This window comes from Chaetodon auriga, chromosome 23 (assembly GCF_051107435.1).
Source record: "Chaetodon auriga isolate fChaAug3 chromosome 23, fChaAug3.hap1, whole genome shotgun sequence".
Classification (NCBI taxonomy): Eukaryota; Metazoa; Chordata; class Actinopteri; order Chaetodontiformes; family Chaetodontidae; genus Chaetodon; species Chaetodon auriga.
In genome coordinates this window covers 10,421,793-10,438,635 of record NC_135096.1, presented here as the reverse complement: position 1 = coordinate 10,438,635, position 16,843 = coordinate 10,421,793, and the positions used below count along the sequence as shown (strand labels likewise).

The 16,843-nt window shown below is 42.2% G+C and overlaps 1 protein-coding gene and 1 long non-coding RNA gene across 2 annotated transcripts; one reads left to right on the top strand and one right to left on the bottom strand.

Moving 5' to 3' along the window:
* Positions 1-9: 9 nt before the first annotated feature.
* LOC143315897 (uncharacterized) lies at positions 10-5,328 on the bottom strand. The gene is made up of 3 exons (XR_013076198.1): positions 5,277-5,328; positions 1,481-1,552; positions 10-1,224 (listed from the first exon to the last, which is right to left on the bottom strand). It is a non-coding gene; the product is annotated as an uncharacterized LOC143315897 (long non-coding RNA).
* On the top strand, positions 4,199-16,541 carry ptger2a (prostaglandin E receptor 2a (subtype EP2)). Its single transcript, XM_076723451.1, has 4 exons — positions 4,199-4,420; positions 4,937-5,122; positions 6,258-7,170; positions 15,330-16,541. The coding sequence occupies exons 3-4, from the start codon at positions 6,259-6,261 to the stop codon at positions 15,618-15,620; spliced, it is 1,203 nt and encodes a 400-aa protein (XP_076579566.1). The 5' UTR covers positions 4,199-4,420; positions 4,937-5,122; position 6,258; the 3' UTR covers positions 15,621-16,541.
* The last annotated feature ends 302 nt before the right edge of the window (positions 16,542-16,843 follow it).

The window sequence follows — 16,843 nt, the reverse complement described above, 5'->3', positions numbered from 1 at the left end:
TATTTTAACCTGTTTGATTTGACGAACTTTTTCTCTCATTAAAAGTCAATAGATGCAGCCTTAGAATTCTTAACCTTGTGTGCCACCTGCTGTCTTAAACAGCACATTGCAGCTTACAGCACGGACAGGTCACCTCACTGTACGGGTTTAAAACTCCCCCTGAAACAGGTGAGAGATGGTTACCAAACAGTTATTCCAGAAAATGATCATTCTCTACTTCCAGCTTGTTAAACTTCCAGCTTGTATATTTAGTGTGTTGCTCTGTTTTATGATTGTAAATTGAATCTCTATCTCTCTCTCTCATGGCAGAAAGACATGCCACAGATGTGATGAGTTCAGAGCAGACTGGTAAAATTAGAGCATGAAAAATGAGAGTGGCAGTAGATAGACTGCAGGCATAAAGGAAAAATATGATCTGTTGGACGTGGAGCAACTTCCAGACATCAACCACATGACCTCAGAGACCTGGCGAGAGGACAGACTGCAGAAAACACACGAGGCACAACTAAAGCACACGATTCAAACAAAGGGAGATAAGAGGTGAGGCCGTGTCTCCAGATGAGGATCCAGATCCAAACATCTGGAACAAGGCAGCAACAGCCAGGGGGGCCCAAGGAAGGGCCATGGTCCAGCACTGAAATGCTTTGGCACTGTCAAGAGAAGACAAGTTCATCATCATCATCACAAAGTTTTAGGACAATGTGGAAAAGACAATTATCCCAAACGCACAAGCGGAATGTGGATGACAGGTCAGTCAAACACGTGGCGTCCGTCCAGCAGAGCATGTGCTTCACTGACTGATGAGCAGACTGAGGGGCGCTACAGAGCATTAATCTGTTCTGAATGTTACACACTGTGCAGTGATGGCTGTAAAACTATAGGCAGACCACATGAAGTTGTATTTTACACTTTAGTTGATGGTGTTGGTATTTTTACACACATTGACACATCATGACAAACCAAAGACACGTTTCACATCCCTACAAAATTAGCGCTTGCCTGATGTTGACCCGTTTCCTTCACCCTCACGCTGGGTGGTGAAGCCTGCCTGTGAAGCTCCCATCTTTCAGTCTTTCCACATATGGTCCCTGGGGTTCAGGCCCAGCTTTGGCTGGACTATTCAAGGCTACCACCCCAGGCAATGAGCAGCACCTGGACTTCACCAGATGTGGTGCATGGAGTCTCATCAGACCAGAGAATCACTGAATGGCGCCCTCTGTGCTGCTGTGAACACCATTTGACACAAATCAATAAATTTCTAGAGAAAGCTAAAAGATAACTAAAGCAAACAGGACACAGTTTGGAGCGCCGTAGCAAAGAGGCCATATAAAGAAGAGTGTGCAACAACTGACTGAGTACTTTCCACTGTATATATCAGCTGAAGAAGCTCACCATTGGTTAACGCTGATAGTGAGAAAATCAGACAAAGGGCATTTGTAGATTTTGTTTTTTTCTAAAGCAACACCCTCAAAGATAATACCTTGATCCTGCTCAGCCACAGATGATACTTGTGATTACCCAGAGGAACCTATAGGTGGAGCCAAAGGCAAGGCTGAAATGATAACACAGCATGTTAACATCTGTAGTATTTCACTCGCTTGGTGTGTGAAAATTATTGTCCATGTCTTACATTGCATATGTGAAAAAAACAATTATCTTTATTTCTATAGTGTGCAGTCTACCATTAATTAAATGATTATAATCAGTATTAGATTCAGCCAGAACATGCAAACACCCTCATGCAGCCTGATCACACGTGTACATTTGGATTACTGTGCTCTCAAACAAGCATTGCACATAAATACATTAGTTTAATCATTAATATCTAATCTGATTGCGTCTCCTTCCCTGGTGATGTTTTCCAGTATAACTGTGTGTAATTACAGGCTGCTGACTGACTGACCAGCTTCATTTGTGACATCAGATATTCAACAAAAATCAATGAACTCATCAATGATTCAGACAAGGACCATTACAGGCTGGATGCACACACACTGTGGACATAAATGGGTGACGTGAAAAATGAAGCCTCACAGTGGTGCAGTGTGTGCGTGCGTGTGTGTGTGTGTGGGGGGGGGGGGACTAACAATATATACAGCACTTGTCAGCACTTTAACTCACGCCGAGCCCTCAACAAAGGCTGTTTACCAGCAGGGCAAACCAATGGATCTGTGGATTAAGACCTTGGAAAATAATTAAATTGCTTCTAAATAAAGAGCACACGCAGACAGTGAGGATCACCACTTAAGAGACCCAACCGAGTATTTTGTCTAATCACCTCAATCAATATGGACTCAAGGGGGGATCAGTGAGCTTCACAAATCTGGATTCTTGCAGATTTTAGGTTATATATTTATACTTGCACCAATTGACTGCTTTTTTCATTCTGTTTTGAACTATTGTTTTATGAATAAAAGTCAAAACTGCAGCTCTTTATCACAAGTGGACACAATATGTTGTAATAGCATTTTCATGTGCAACAATGTCACTGGATGATCATCTGGAAACAGCTGCTCCTCTAAACACTTACTGTCTGGCTCTGCTTTGGTAGGAAAGGAAAGAAAATGAAAAAAAAGGGAAGCAAGTGAGTGGAAAGGAAAGGAAGAGGAGGAAATGAATGGAAATTAAAGGGGAGACAAGGGAACAGGAAGAAAGAGGAAGGAAAAGAGAAGAAAGAAATGAAAGGAAGGACAATGGCATGGAAAGGAAAAGAAAAGGAATTATGAGAAAAAGAAGAGATTGGTTCAGATAATTAATGAAAAAACAGAGGAAAGGAAAGGGAAGGAAAAGTAAAGGAAATGACAGGAATGGAAAAGAGGAGAAGAAATGAGGAAAGGAAATGAAATGAAAGGAAAGTGAGGGCAGAGGACAAGGTAAAAGAGGCCTCTGCTGTATGAGCAAACAAAAATAGAGCAAGGACAAAAGGAGACAGAGAGAGATATGAATAAAGAGACTGAGCTTCAAAAATAGAGTTAGAGAAAGAGACGCAACAGAGAGGCAAAGACAAAAAGTAGTTGAGAGGAGAAGAGCACAGGATTCCTGTGTCTGATGAGTGCTGTCAAAAGCAGAAATAACCTTCAGAGCTTGGAGAGTCAGGTTGTAAAACACTTATGTGGCTCACACCATAACTTCAACACCTCGTCGGCTCAGGCACATATTAAAGTGCCTGAGGTCATTCTGGAAAGGCACCGAAGGTGTAGAAAGAGAGGCAGGTGGAGGCCAAAGGAGAGAGGAGAGGAGGAGTGAGAGAGGAAGCAGTGATGGCATAATGGCAATATATCACAATTATCAATCTGTTAATGGCCCTGAATAAAAGCACATCATTTCAGGGCTTTCAGCAAACTGAATCTTAAAATGGGTTAAAAATGCTAAAAACGGGGCAGATGCCTTTATGATTGATGTCATCCTCGCTGCACAAAACCATCGAAAGCATGACACAACCCTGAAAAGCAAAACAATAAAAAGTGAAATCGTCATACTGGCCAGGTCTTCCATTATCTCAGGGTCATGAGGGAACAGAGGACATCGCGATGGGAAATAAAGCCCTCAAATCCATGTGATGGTGAGAGGACACCCAGGAGAACAACATGCAATCTCCACACTGAGAGACACGCAGGAGAAACACACATCCTTCATGCTGGATGTGCTGAATTTATATTCAAGGGGGAAGAAAACAGGACGTGCTCAAACACATATGTCCACCCACACAGACACAGAGGGTTACATGATCCTCCCTGTAATATCACAGAGAAACTGTTTCTCCATCCTTTTCCCCTCTTTATTTTTGGAGCCACATTATTTGCAGGTCAGGACATCTGAACAGTGCCATGTGCTGCTTTGGGTCTGTTTTATCTCATTTCAAATATAACATTTTCAGGTTTTGGACTATTTTCTTTCTATAGACTAAATGATAATCGGAAAAATAATCAACAAATTAAAATATTGCATGACTGTGCACATTTACAGAGATGTACGCAAACACTTTCTTTCAAAGCAAATAACTTTAAAGTGAGTTTTGAGCACTTTAAACTTATTTTAAATTTGGAAATGACAATAAATATGTGTCAAATTTGTCCTATATCACTCTCTGCTTGGTATCTTTCAACTGAGCAGAGGTGAAAGGTAATTTCAAGGAGCTTTTCAAGGTGACGCTTGAAGCGCCTCGGCTCGCTCCAGCCTCTATGCAAACCATCGGGGGTGTACCCGTACCACGTGACGTCACCGCATCGTTCCCTCTACCCCATTCATGCCTGCCTCATCACAGTGCCGCGCGCCTCGCCCTCGCCACACCTCACCTTTAAACAGGAGCAGCGTTACAAACGAGGATAAACTGGGATGTATATCTGTACTGGGCCACTCAGTCTGGACTGTAAAACACGGAAATACATGTCAACACTACGCGGAGCAAGTTGTACACAAGGTGAGAACTTCATTATTCGGATGCTTTTCCCCGCTGTGAGGTCCACGCGTATGTGACAGTTGTTGCCTCGCGCTGTTCTCGCACTCGGAGCGCCCTTAGAGCAAAACTCCCTTTGGAAAACTGTAAATTTTTTCTTGCCGACTAAAAAACGGCCACACTGTCAGAGTTTGATTCAAGTTAATTTGCATGTCTGTAGTCGATCTTCCATTCGGCACATTTTTAATATATCCGGCAGCACGTTTTCACGAATAAATTCCAACTTCAACGAGGTACGTGCCTGTTGCCTCACTGTTAGCACACTGCGCGCTGTACACCCTGCTTTGCTGACTCTCCACACTCGATTCATACAATTTAATTAAAACTGTACACCTAACTCGTGTCTTAATGGACTTTAGTTACGTTCTAACCCGTTTTCTGTCCCCACAATGAACGAATCCTTCAATTTTAAAGTAATCTGGCATTTCTCCAAAATTGAGGAAGCGCATGTCAATAACTCTTACGCGTCTGATTTTACAGTATTTTCCAGCTTATATCACAAGTGACGCAAAACCCGAAACACAACCAACACCTGGGCACATCTGTCAGAGCTCTACTCTGTGTTTTGGGGCAGACCCCGGACTTTTTTTGGGACCGCTTCAGGGACATTTGTGGCACTAAATCATCACCGGAGTGGACACGTCGTGCATTGGACAGAGCAACAAGGTGAGTCAGTCATAGCAGCTACACACCCGGTGAAAGTGAAGACACATAACCACGAACACATGCAAGTCACACAAGTGGAACATATGTGTAACATTATGCAGGTCTATATTTACTAGTTACAGAAGCCTAGAGGGAATCTGAGCAGAAAACTCACTGTGAAAACTTGAATCGCAGCTTTTGATCCTTCAGCCTGTCAGATGATGTCTGGTGAGACAGAAGGGGAACATATTTGAGTTTCACAACTCCAAAACTCACACTGGAGCAGAGTTCAAGAGCTGGAATTTTTCAGCATATGTGAAATGATCCTTTTATGTGAGGAAGAAGATGTTCTCGCTTTTCTGTGTATGTATGGGATCAGCGAAGTTAGACAAAGACTCGCAAGCATCAAATTAAAGTGGTGAGTAGAGTCAACATCTTTGACAGTGAGTCAAAACAAGAGTCTGAAAGTAAAGGAGACTAGTAAACAAATGATGCAGGATCTCTGTGGGCAAATGAGTAAGTAAACAAATGTTGTGGCCAGTTTTAGTGTAATCTTGAAAATGCTGGAACACAGCACTCATTTGTAGCCTTCCCTAAAGTTTAGTCAGAATCTAATTCTTTGGCAGCCGAGATCTCGTGTTTGATGAACAAACGGACATGCTTGAATTAGGTTCGAGTAAGCATTAAAAATATCCTCACAAATGTGAACATTATCATAACATGACCAGTAAAACATCCATGTCACCAGTGACATCACTTCTGTCACTCGTTTCTCTTCTAAAACTCTGCTCAACTCACCAAGGAGATAAAAATTACTCTCATTAATAATGAATCTGAGGATTATTTCCTCCTTAATCAATGAAAAATGTCTGTTTTAACTCTCCGAAGCTCATGTAGTCAAATTGCTTGCCTTAATTTGACCCTCAGACCAAGACCCAAAGTTTACTACTGCAACATGTACAATAAAGAAAAGCATCAGATCCTCACTATTTAGAAGCTGAACCAGCAAATATTGAGCCTTTTGTACTTGAAAATAACAAGTTCGATGAAGTTGTCGTTACAGATTCATTTTCTCTTGATCGACTAATCCATGAATCGACGAATCGTTGCAGCTCTACGTCTCACATTCATTCTTCCTTCCCTTCTGTTTAACCAGGATGGCTGCAGACAACTTTTTAAGGACACGCTTTTCTTTGGAAGCAGAGACATATTTCCTCAATAAACCCAGCCAGTTTTCAGCCATCATGGATGTAAGTGACGACCCGTGCCACAGCAAGCACCACATCGACTCCACCAAGAGCCCGCTGATCAGTGCCATCATGTTCGCCGCAGGCATCTTTGGCAACGTGGCTGCCCTGGTGATCCTGGAAATCCGGCGATGTAGAGACACGAGGGCTGGGGAGACGCGGCGGCGTTCGCTGTTTCACATCCTCATCACTTCGCTGGTGGTCACGGACCTGGCAGGCACCTGCCTGGTCAGTCCGCTTGTGCAGCTGTCGTATTCGCGCAACACCACCCTGGTGGGCATGTCGCCTGAAACTTACAGCGTGTGTAAATACTTTGGCGTCAGCATGACCTTCTTCAGCCTGGCCACCATGTCGCTTCTCTTCACCATGGCACTGGAGAGATGCTTCGCCATCGGGTACCCCTACCTGTACAGCCGGCACGTCACCAAGAAATGTGCCTACATCACAATCCCGTTGGTGTTTTTGTTATGTACGTTATTCTGTCTGCTCCCTTTTGCCGGATTTGGTAAGTATGTACAATACTGCCCCGGCACATGGTGCTTCATTGACATGAACCCAGTGGGAAAGGAGGACCGGGTCTACGCCAACCTGTATGCCACGGTTATGCTGGTGCTGGTGCTGGCTATCGTGGCGTGCAACGGTTTTGTGGTGTACCAGCTGTTCAAGATGTGCCAACGTCGGAGGAGGAACGGCGGCTCGGTGATGGCGAACTCGAGGTCCAAAAGCGAGCGCAGGGCGATGTCCATGGCTGAGGAGGTGGAGCATCTCATCCTGCTGGTGTTCATGACCATCATCTTCATCATCTGCACACTGCCCCTAGTGGTAAGATGACAGTTGATCACTCACATGCATGTCTGTGCAGCATTTACACAAATATAAGTATTCAGACTTGGTATGAGCGTGTACACAATACTGAAGGACAACAAGCCTCTCAGGAAGGTTTTACTCATAAAATCAACACGTCAGCAGGTTTAATGTGACAGTATTGTGGGGGTGACTACTGGTGCTGTAGTTGAACCAGCATCATGTCGCTGTAATGGACCATTAAGACCAGGAAGAAACAACATTGAAGGTAATAATGAACTTAATTACTGTAATCATGATTCTCATGACAGCACAATATCGATATTACATTCATTTATTGCTTGGCTTTACAAGCTGATATGGAGCCACTAAAGAGGGTTTGTTTCGGGCCTGTTTTAAGTTGAAGCACAGGAAATAGTCTGTGTTTGTATGAGGTTTCTTGACACTGGGCTGGTTTCTTCAAGGAGAGTGATTAAAGCACAATCAATGTTCAGAAGAAACACACATAAAATAAATTAGAAAGACAAAGGTATGCATGTTTTTTTATGTGGGAACTTATTAAAAGTCCTCTTTTTAGGACATATCCATGTCCTGTAATACAATATTTTTCATTTTCAGTATATCTAATTTCCAGTTCCCAAATGTAAGCTGGTGGCAGCTGAAACATTAAACTGCTTTAAGCAAACAAACTGCTTTATCGAAATGTCACCCAGAGTTGATACAATACACACTATTTGTCATGTAATCTGATATATAAATGTGTGTGTATGTGTGTGTGTGTGTGTGTGTGTGTGTGTGTGTGTGTGTGTGCGCGCGCGCCTGCAAACACTGACATTTTGTGGACATGCAGCTATTCAGAAATAATACAATAGACTATGGGCTGCTCTGATGCCAAGTCGTAGACAGGAAACCCTCCATCAGTGCCATTCACAGCACGTCTGACTCAGCTGCTGATTTTGGTATTAAATTTAGATATCATGTCAGTCAGATATCAGAGTGCTCAGATCTTTTGCCTTTTGATCATTTTTTGTACTGACAAGTTATTTCAAAGTGATAATGTTTTGATAATTTCAACTTTTTTCAGTTCTGGACCTGCTCTGTATGAAAAGTGCCCCGAGTTCACGTCTGATTTGGGGCTATATACATAAATAAATCTGACCTCATTTGGATTGAAGGAAAATACAAGTCAAAAATTTCTATAGAAATAGAAAAGGTGCTGTTTCAGTGGGTTTCACTGTCATCCTGTAAGTCAGCAGGGAAATGAGACAGGAATATGATGATGATGAATTTTCTGTATTTTTCCATTGAAATGACAACATTGCTTGTTCAGGCAGTGAGGCTAATCACTGCAATCATTTCTCTTCATGGAGATGTGGAAGAAATGTTTGAAAGGAAAATATCATTAGGGTTGAATTCCGCAATAATATTTGTATTTCTTTTTCATTTCATACATTTACATACGAGGCATTTTCGTTTTAGTTTAAGGGAACTGCGCTTTGCATAGAAGTCAGGCTAAAAGTACATGTGCAAAAAAGTCATGGGGTCCTAATTAGAGCTGCAGGTAAGGGCTGTTTTAATTATTAACTAATTAATCTGCCAATCATTGTCTCAGTTAATTGTGAAAAAGGCCCTACGTAATGAAAATAAAATGCCTATTTTCCAAGGCCTGAAGGTGATTTCTGTGAAAAGCTTGCCCTAGAATATGTTTCCAAGGCAGTGTGCTGGTTATTTATCTGTGGTGGAAGATAAGAGTATACAGCATCAAACAGAGCAGATATTTAAAGGGAAAGTCCACCACACAAACAGCGGACTGTACATAAAATAAACAGAGTAATTGGAAATGTCCTTTGAAGAATCCAGGACTGAATCAGTTATTTCATCAGGAAGCAATTTGAACAGAGACCATAATGAGAAGATAAGTGTGTCTGTATGAGAGACAACAACAAAAAACAATCTGTGACTGATGACGAGCTGTGGGATGGAGCTAATAATCATTTAGCATGCCTGTTACACACAGACATGATGGACTGCAACAACATTTTAATGAGATTGACCCGTCACAGCAGAGCAGCCACTGAATCACTGCATCCACTGCACATGAATTACACGCGAGGGACGTATGAAGAGATAACAGATGCAACTTTTGGCAACTTTTTGAGCTGTCCTGGTTACCATACAGTGACCGTGAGCCAATGAAATTAAAGACAAATCCAAAACAGGGTTCTGATTAGCTGATGGCAGTGCTGGAGCAAAGCTCTGCTGCTGACATTTCAGTGCATATTTTTAATTTAACTGGCTAAAACGGTTCTGAAATATGAGTCAAAGGTAGTTTTGGGGGGATAGATGGAGCGAAGAACAAATGCAACCCACAAATGGCTCACGATCCAATGATAAGCCATTATGCTGTCTCAGCAAGACGCCTGGACAATCTGTGTGGAACCACCTCAGTTCTGAAAGTGTCACTTTGGATTTCAAATGGTGAATCAATAACTTTCCCAGCAGTATATGATGTTGTGCACTTTATTGCCTTCAGCAGTAATGGGCCAAAGTCCCATCTTGGGCTCTGCTGTGCCTCAGCTGCGGCCTGACAGGCAGAGCCGTGTTCTCTGCGATGGCTGCCAAATTCTACCTTCTAATTTACTTTAATAACAACATCAGAAACACAGACCGCATGAAGACAGAGGCAACTGTACGAGCAGTGTTCTCTAATTAGGCCCTTAGAGAATCTGCTTCAACACAGTCGGTGCAGTCACTGTTCAGCAGCCATTTAAATCGAGTAATCAAGTATGTTTTGACACAAGTCTTTTTATTGCTTCGGCAAAAGCTGCAAAATTTCAAGCTGAAATCCAAGAGGCATAATCAGACACTGTTTGGCAATACTGTACGTCCGGGGACTTAAAATTGCATTTAATTACCTCGATAATTAAAAACTTTATTATCATTACCTCCTTTTGCAGCGAGGGAAATCAATCTGGGAGACCGCTGCTGCTTAAACCGATGAGGAGACACCATCCAACATGTCCACAGGGCGTGTGCAGCCAACTGGCAGGAATGAGAACAGTGTATATTAAACCTTCCTCAAAATGTAATGATTTATTAAACTAACCATTGTAGACTGTGTTCAGCACCAGTTGTCCACTGCTGTTGGCAGGTAAAGGACGCTGGTGTCAGCTTTCCACACTGGCCGTCCTCACTGCTTCATTAGGAGGCTGAATAAAATAGATAACTCCTTGAATGAGGACAAACAAGGACAGACAGAGAGGAGTCAGAGGAAAAGGAGATTGAAAGAGAGAAACACATTAGGCTAAGGCAGATCCTCTCCAATATCAGCTAGTCTAAAAAAAATTCATATCTTCAGTGTTTTTGACTTCTGACTTGTGTACTTATGACAAAAAATATTATCTACTATGAGTCAGTGCTCCTGCTAGTTAGCCTAGCATGCTTGTGTCCACTTTTTGAGTTTAATACAAATTTAATAACACGACAGGTCCTCCCAAAATAGTGACTTTTGTGAAAGGGAAAGACATCCAACAATGTATGACTGTGAAAAATACCTCATCACACGGCGTGTCTCCTGGAAACACCAGCCCTTAAATGTCAATTGACCGTTGCCATGGGAAACACCCACTTACACCACACTTACTTACTAACACCCACTGTTTCCGCAAATATGTCCAAAAATGGTTTGATCCTCTATTAAAAAATGAAAAACATGCAGAACATCTGCGATATTATTCTGTCTTTCGACCCACTGATTACAGGCCAGTGCACTGGTCCCCTTATTGGTCAGGCTGCTTATCTGCGTCTTAATGTCTGCTGTGTCCACCTTTTAGCCTGTCTTACCTTTATCAGACATCCAGTAACAGTCACCAGACCTTTCCCCACTGCAGGCAGAGGTTAACCTAACATTAATGTCGGCCATATATGATAAATTCTTCTTTTCATGGGAAGCTTCTGTCATACATACCAGTGAATCGCTTACCGGTGGCTGTCACATCTGCATCTCCTCTCCTCTCCTCTTCTGTCGGCTCATCATATTTCTGCAGAATGGCCACATTAACGTGTTGGCAGACATTTCCATTTGTTGCCCTGCTGGAAAATCTAGAAAAGCTTTTACCATATTTCATTTAAAGCACACACTAAGTGCTTGTGCTGAGGGGGATTGAGCCTCTTATTTTAAATGAACATCCACACTCAAGCTGTATTTCCTGTCTCATTCCTTTCCGAACACTGCTGAAAAGTGTTGCTGCATAGACTTGTTTTTTTAGGATACACACAAATTCAAAATGATCGACGCTGATTGAAAGGACACACTTTAACAACAGAGCATCATCTGAAAGCATACAGTGTCCACAGTACATGACAGATTGTCCCATTGGTTGGAGCCTTTCCCTGGAGTTTCTGTAGCTCACTACCTACGACATAACCAAGCCTGATTCCAAGAGGAAGAGTTATATTAATTTGTGGAAGTACACTTCATGCTAGAAAAGTCCTGTTGGGGCAGGAACATTCACTGTGTGGGATGCTATCCCTGGAGTTTACACCCAGCAACCCGATTCCAAAACGTCTTAGCTGAGGCACAGAAATCTGCTGCCATTAATGCTGTAAACATACATGCAGTGGTAGACAGTGAAGATTGACAGGTGTAGGAATGTTAACACGTATGCGACTCAGGCTTTGTGGTCACAAGCTTCAGCTCCATATTCAAAGGCTAAACAACAGCACAAATGCATAATTTATCAAGAGCCATATATAAACACTTATGGATGTGCAGCCTATAATGTGATACCACAGTCTGAGGTCAGGACATCTCTCTCTCTCGCTCACTCACCACATGCTCACACACACAGATCATATTACCTTTTTCTGCCAGTATGAAACTGTGTTGATGATGTGTTTGTGTGTGTGATGTGCTCCCAGGTTTCTGCGATAGCATTAAAAATTGAAAAGGCCAGACAGTAGCCTTTCGTGCACCGGAAAAGTGAGACCGTGATGGACAGGCTGATATATTAGACAGAGTAAGAAAGACTGGAACGATCACATGGGATTTGAATGGTGCAGCTGTTTTGGGGGATTTGCGAGAAGGATGCTTCATACACCTCACCAGCTTTTAACGGCATGTGGGAACAGACAAAGCGTCTTTGAAATGAGATATGTTGAATTGTTTCTCATACTGAGGACCAAATTAAGGAAAAAAGCCTGAAGCAGAGTCAAATATTATCATCATCATCATCATCATCTGACTCAAGTGTTTGCACAGCACAGCTTTCAAATGTTTTTCTTGAAATTTAGTGCAGCAGAGGACAATGGTTTGCTCTTTGAGCATCAACCCCTTGCAGACACTTTCACATCAACACTTTTATGACACTTCCTGTTGGTGCTGAGAGAGGAGGAGTAAATGGGCTCCCAGTGTGAGTTGGATTTCACGGCTGAGCCTGGATAAACACACAAAAAAATCTGTCTCCACACACACACACACAAGCCTTCGCCTACTCTGTTTTTGTCTCTCACACATGGCGAGGTCTGTCACTAATCACAGTAATGATCTCATGTGGTTTTGGTTAAAACGGCAGTGGGATTAGCGAGGAGTTGTTCTACACTTAAAGAAAAAAAACCCTCCACACCTCATTCATCTTTCCTCCCAACTTTGTTTGATTTGTACGTCATTTGTATTTTTGTAGATTTTGCTGCGGTGATATAACTTTTCCTGAATGAGACACGTAACAATTACCATTCCCCTGCAGCTGTTGGGAAAATCTGGAAAATTTTGTATTCAAGAGAACTCACCCATCAATTAACAGCTTCATGGCAACAATTCAGCCACTGGGTGACTGAGCAACGGGAAATTGGCCTAATGAGACTGGCGTGACAATGTTGGGCAACCAGAGCAATCTTTGGTGAGTGGGAGCTTTTACTGGAGTCAAACCTGAGTCAGCTTGGAAAGAAAACTTTATAATGGAAGAGAGGAGATAGATGGAGATAAAAGAAAAACAGAAAAGTGGGTGGAGGGATGAAGGAATAATAGAAGCAGGGCTGTGTCAATAGACTGGCTTTACAACCTGCTTTATGACCAGTTTTCCCATCAAATTTGACTGGATATTGTTCCTCTCTGACCCCCAGAGAGACCAGAAGCAGGAATTCCTAAACTTGTGAACCAGTCATAGCTTCCATGGATTGTATCAGCGCGCTGGTTCCCAACCTTGCGGCCATCAGCCCAGGGAGTTTACTGCTTTTCATTCCAGCCAATCACCGCAGTAGCTGATTTCACTGACAGTGAAACCACAAATGAGGAACTAATAAGTGAACTTGACTGCTCATTCCTGGCCTCATTGCGACTAATAAAAGAGCCGTATTCAAAAACAGTTTCCATTATAAAAAGGTCAAATTCTTTGTAATAGAGCAGCGATCAAATTGCAGAAGAACACACGTCACAGCAATGTGTGTGCGTAATACAGCGAGGTGGAATGATTTCCATCTTTGTTGTTTTATTTGTTTGGAGGACGGCTGAAGATTGCATCTATTTATCATTTCGCAAGACAGGCATTCATTTTAATCATTAAAAACACGTTATTACATTCTGTTGTGATGCCCTGCGAAGGCAAAATCCAAAAACCACATTTGGCCAAAATTGAGTTCAGACCAGAGTCAGACTTCCTGACATCTGTTTTGCCATCTAAATAATAACAAGCAACAGAAATGTGGCCTATAATTTCTGTGAAAACAGTTAAAATATGCAGTAGTTACAAAATTGAGTGAAAAATCAAACCATAGTAACTGCACTCCGGATAAGAAAGCTACATGACATTAAAGTTCGCTGATAAGATGGCGTTATCTGGCCTTGACTTACGTTATTGGCTTGCAGTTACCTCAAATTAAAAATAGAAATTACGACAAACCAGCATCTTAATTAGTTAGCTGTCCCACATAGATGAATTCAGTAGTTAAAGACAGACCAGGTAACGAGCCTAGCTTAGTAAGGTAGCAGGACCTGCCATCTTGGCTTTGACATTTTGCTGTTTTAAGGTAGAAATAACATATTTATTAGACATTCAAGCCTGGAAGCTCCTCTCAGTTTCATGTCAAGAGAAAAAACAATTTGTTTTACATGTCATTGTGTAAAAAGTGCCTGACATTCCCATTAGTGTGTCAACACCCTGTGCAGATCGTAACTGATGACATCATCTGTTGATCATTAGTGATCCAACTCAGCTGGATATCAGCATGGGAATCTCAGTTTGGCTTGGCCACAGAAGTCAACATCTGCCCCTCAGCCTCCTTTAACCGTAAAATACACACACGTTCACATTCTCCATTATTTATAGGCTCCCTGTGTTTGCCCCAGCAGTCAGACAGAAAGGCAAACAAAATCGTGCCGAGAGTAATTCAAATATCCTCTTTAAATTAGAGCAATACTCCGTTCTCTGCAAACATCCTGTGTGTTCTGAGATTAGAGACAGCGCTTTCTGCGCGTAAGATGAAAAAAATTAGTAAGTATGCTTCATACGCTTCAGACTGAAAGTACACACTCTGGTTTGGAGATGCTGGCAACTGACAGATTCCCTGAGTGAGCCAGTCTTTGAGCGCACTGATCATAATCTGTCGTGCCGAGAGGAAACACTGCGATTCAACAAAAGAAGCTTTGCAGAAATTTGGTGCAGTGTTTTTACAGATTCAGGTTTTAAAATAAGTCCTCAATACACAAGATAACAGGTCTGTCAACACCACTTTTCAGCGTTCAGCACTGAAATGCAGTTGATGTAACACTTGGGTCCAGTCATGGTTAGAATCAAAGAAAGGTCTCTGGTTTCTCAGATGTCCCACTTTCTCTTTCATCTATTCAAACAACACTGTGTCCTCAACAATGGATTAGATATATTGTCATATCAATACATCAGTCAGCAATGCTGGCATTCAAGTAACTTTGAAGGTCAAAATGCATGATAAGCATAAGCCTGGCATTTAAACTGTTCATCTCCCATATCAGGTTGACCCCACAAACTGGTCCCAGTCTTCATCTGTTACTGCTGCGTTAGAGGGTTTAGTGTTAAACCAGGATGTTAGCTAGGATATGGCTGTGCATGTGTGCCTGTCACGGATGGTGTTAGCTGCTGATTCAACACACAATCTCTTTTTTCCCTCTTGCTGTCTATTCCCTCCTCCCTCTATTCATCTCTCAGATCCGGGTGTACCTAAATTCCATAGGGGATCGCAAGGAGTCTCACCGTCTGGACCTGATTGCCCTCCGCTTCATCTCCGTTAACTCTATCATCGACCCCTGGGTCTTTATCCTGCTCTCCCCCAGCGTGCTGCACTTTTTCTGGTCCTCGGCCTGCCGGGCCCCCCTGGGGATCTCCAGGGGCTCCGTGTTTAAATCATCGCTGGCCAAAGAGGACGCTCCGGTGAACGTAGAACTGTCTCGCCCCACGTTGGAGTACACCGAGCATTTTCACACTGAGGAAACTCTATGACCATAACAGTATTTTATTGTTTGATATTTATATTTATTGGACACAGTGTTGCGTAGTGTGTTTGACTCAGTGATCACATGAAGCAGAGAGGTTTCGTGGACCACAACATTTTGTGGGTGTTTCCATCAGAGAATGACCCTTTCTGTTTCACTGATAAACAGTCGGTGGCTGCTTCTTGCCGTTTACAGGGCGTTTTCATCCACTTCTAGCATTTGAGCTAAGTTTATGCACGTTGAATGCATACTGACTCCTCTGGAGCTCTATATTTTAAGTGTAAAAGCTCAACATTTTGCCTCATTTGCTGCTTATATTTTATTAATCAAATAAATGAAAAAGGCTGCTGATGGGAGCTGGCAATAGAAAGATTCATTCAGGTGCTGTGATGATCTGGAATAGACAAACTGCAGGTGCTTTTCTCTACATCATATGAAACAAAGATGTCTGGTTGGAGAAGCTTCTGCAAAGAGATGTGACAGAATACAACATACTAAAGACCTTCTGACAGGTTTTTTGCATTATTTTCCCTGTTAAACATGTTTTTCATCATTCAGACTGAGGGTCTAAGGAGAGAGGATGTTGTATGCTGTATAGATTGTAAAGCAGCTTGATGCAAATGGGTGATATTGGGCTATATAAATAAAAATGCCCAAAAATTGATAATCTATCAACGTGTATGATAAGCTTTTGATTTAGGAGAAACAGTGATGGAGGAGGTAATCAGTGACTTAAGGTCGTGCTGTACATGCCTTCTCTGATTCAAATGCTGCTTTCCAAACAGCTGTTACTCAGCCTGGGAATGGTGAGCAGAGAGAGACATTACAGACAGGCATGAACCACTTTCATTACCTGGCATTTACATGTAATTGTACAGAGCACAGTCAAGGAAAATCCTGCGTGGAGTCCATATCAGGTTAAAAGAACAGAAACCAAGATAAACCTAATGGCATGCCTACACAAACTAAGAGCATTCAGATCAATTAGGATGATGGTGCAGTAAGGGCGTTCGGTGGGGTATACGTGACAAATTTAAAAGGTCACAGTTAACAGAAGATGGGCCTTTTGCTACAGGTGGTGCATTTTAAAACCAAGTGTGTGTCTAAAGCATACCTAGATATAATTCAGACATTTAGACTTTGAATGAGACCTACAAATATTTTGATGCTAGAAATTTCAGGCATTTCAGGAACACTTCAGCTGTCATGGTTCATCGTCTTGACAGCGAT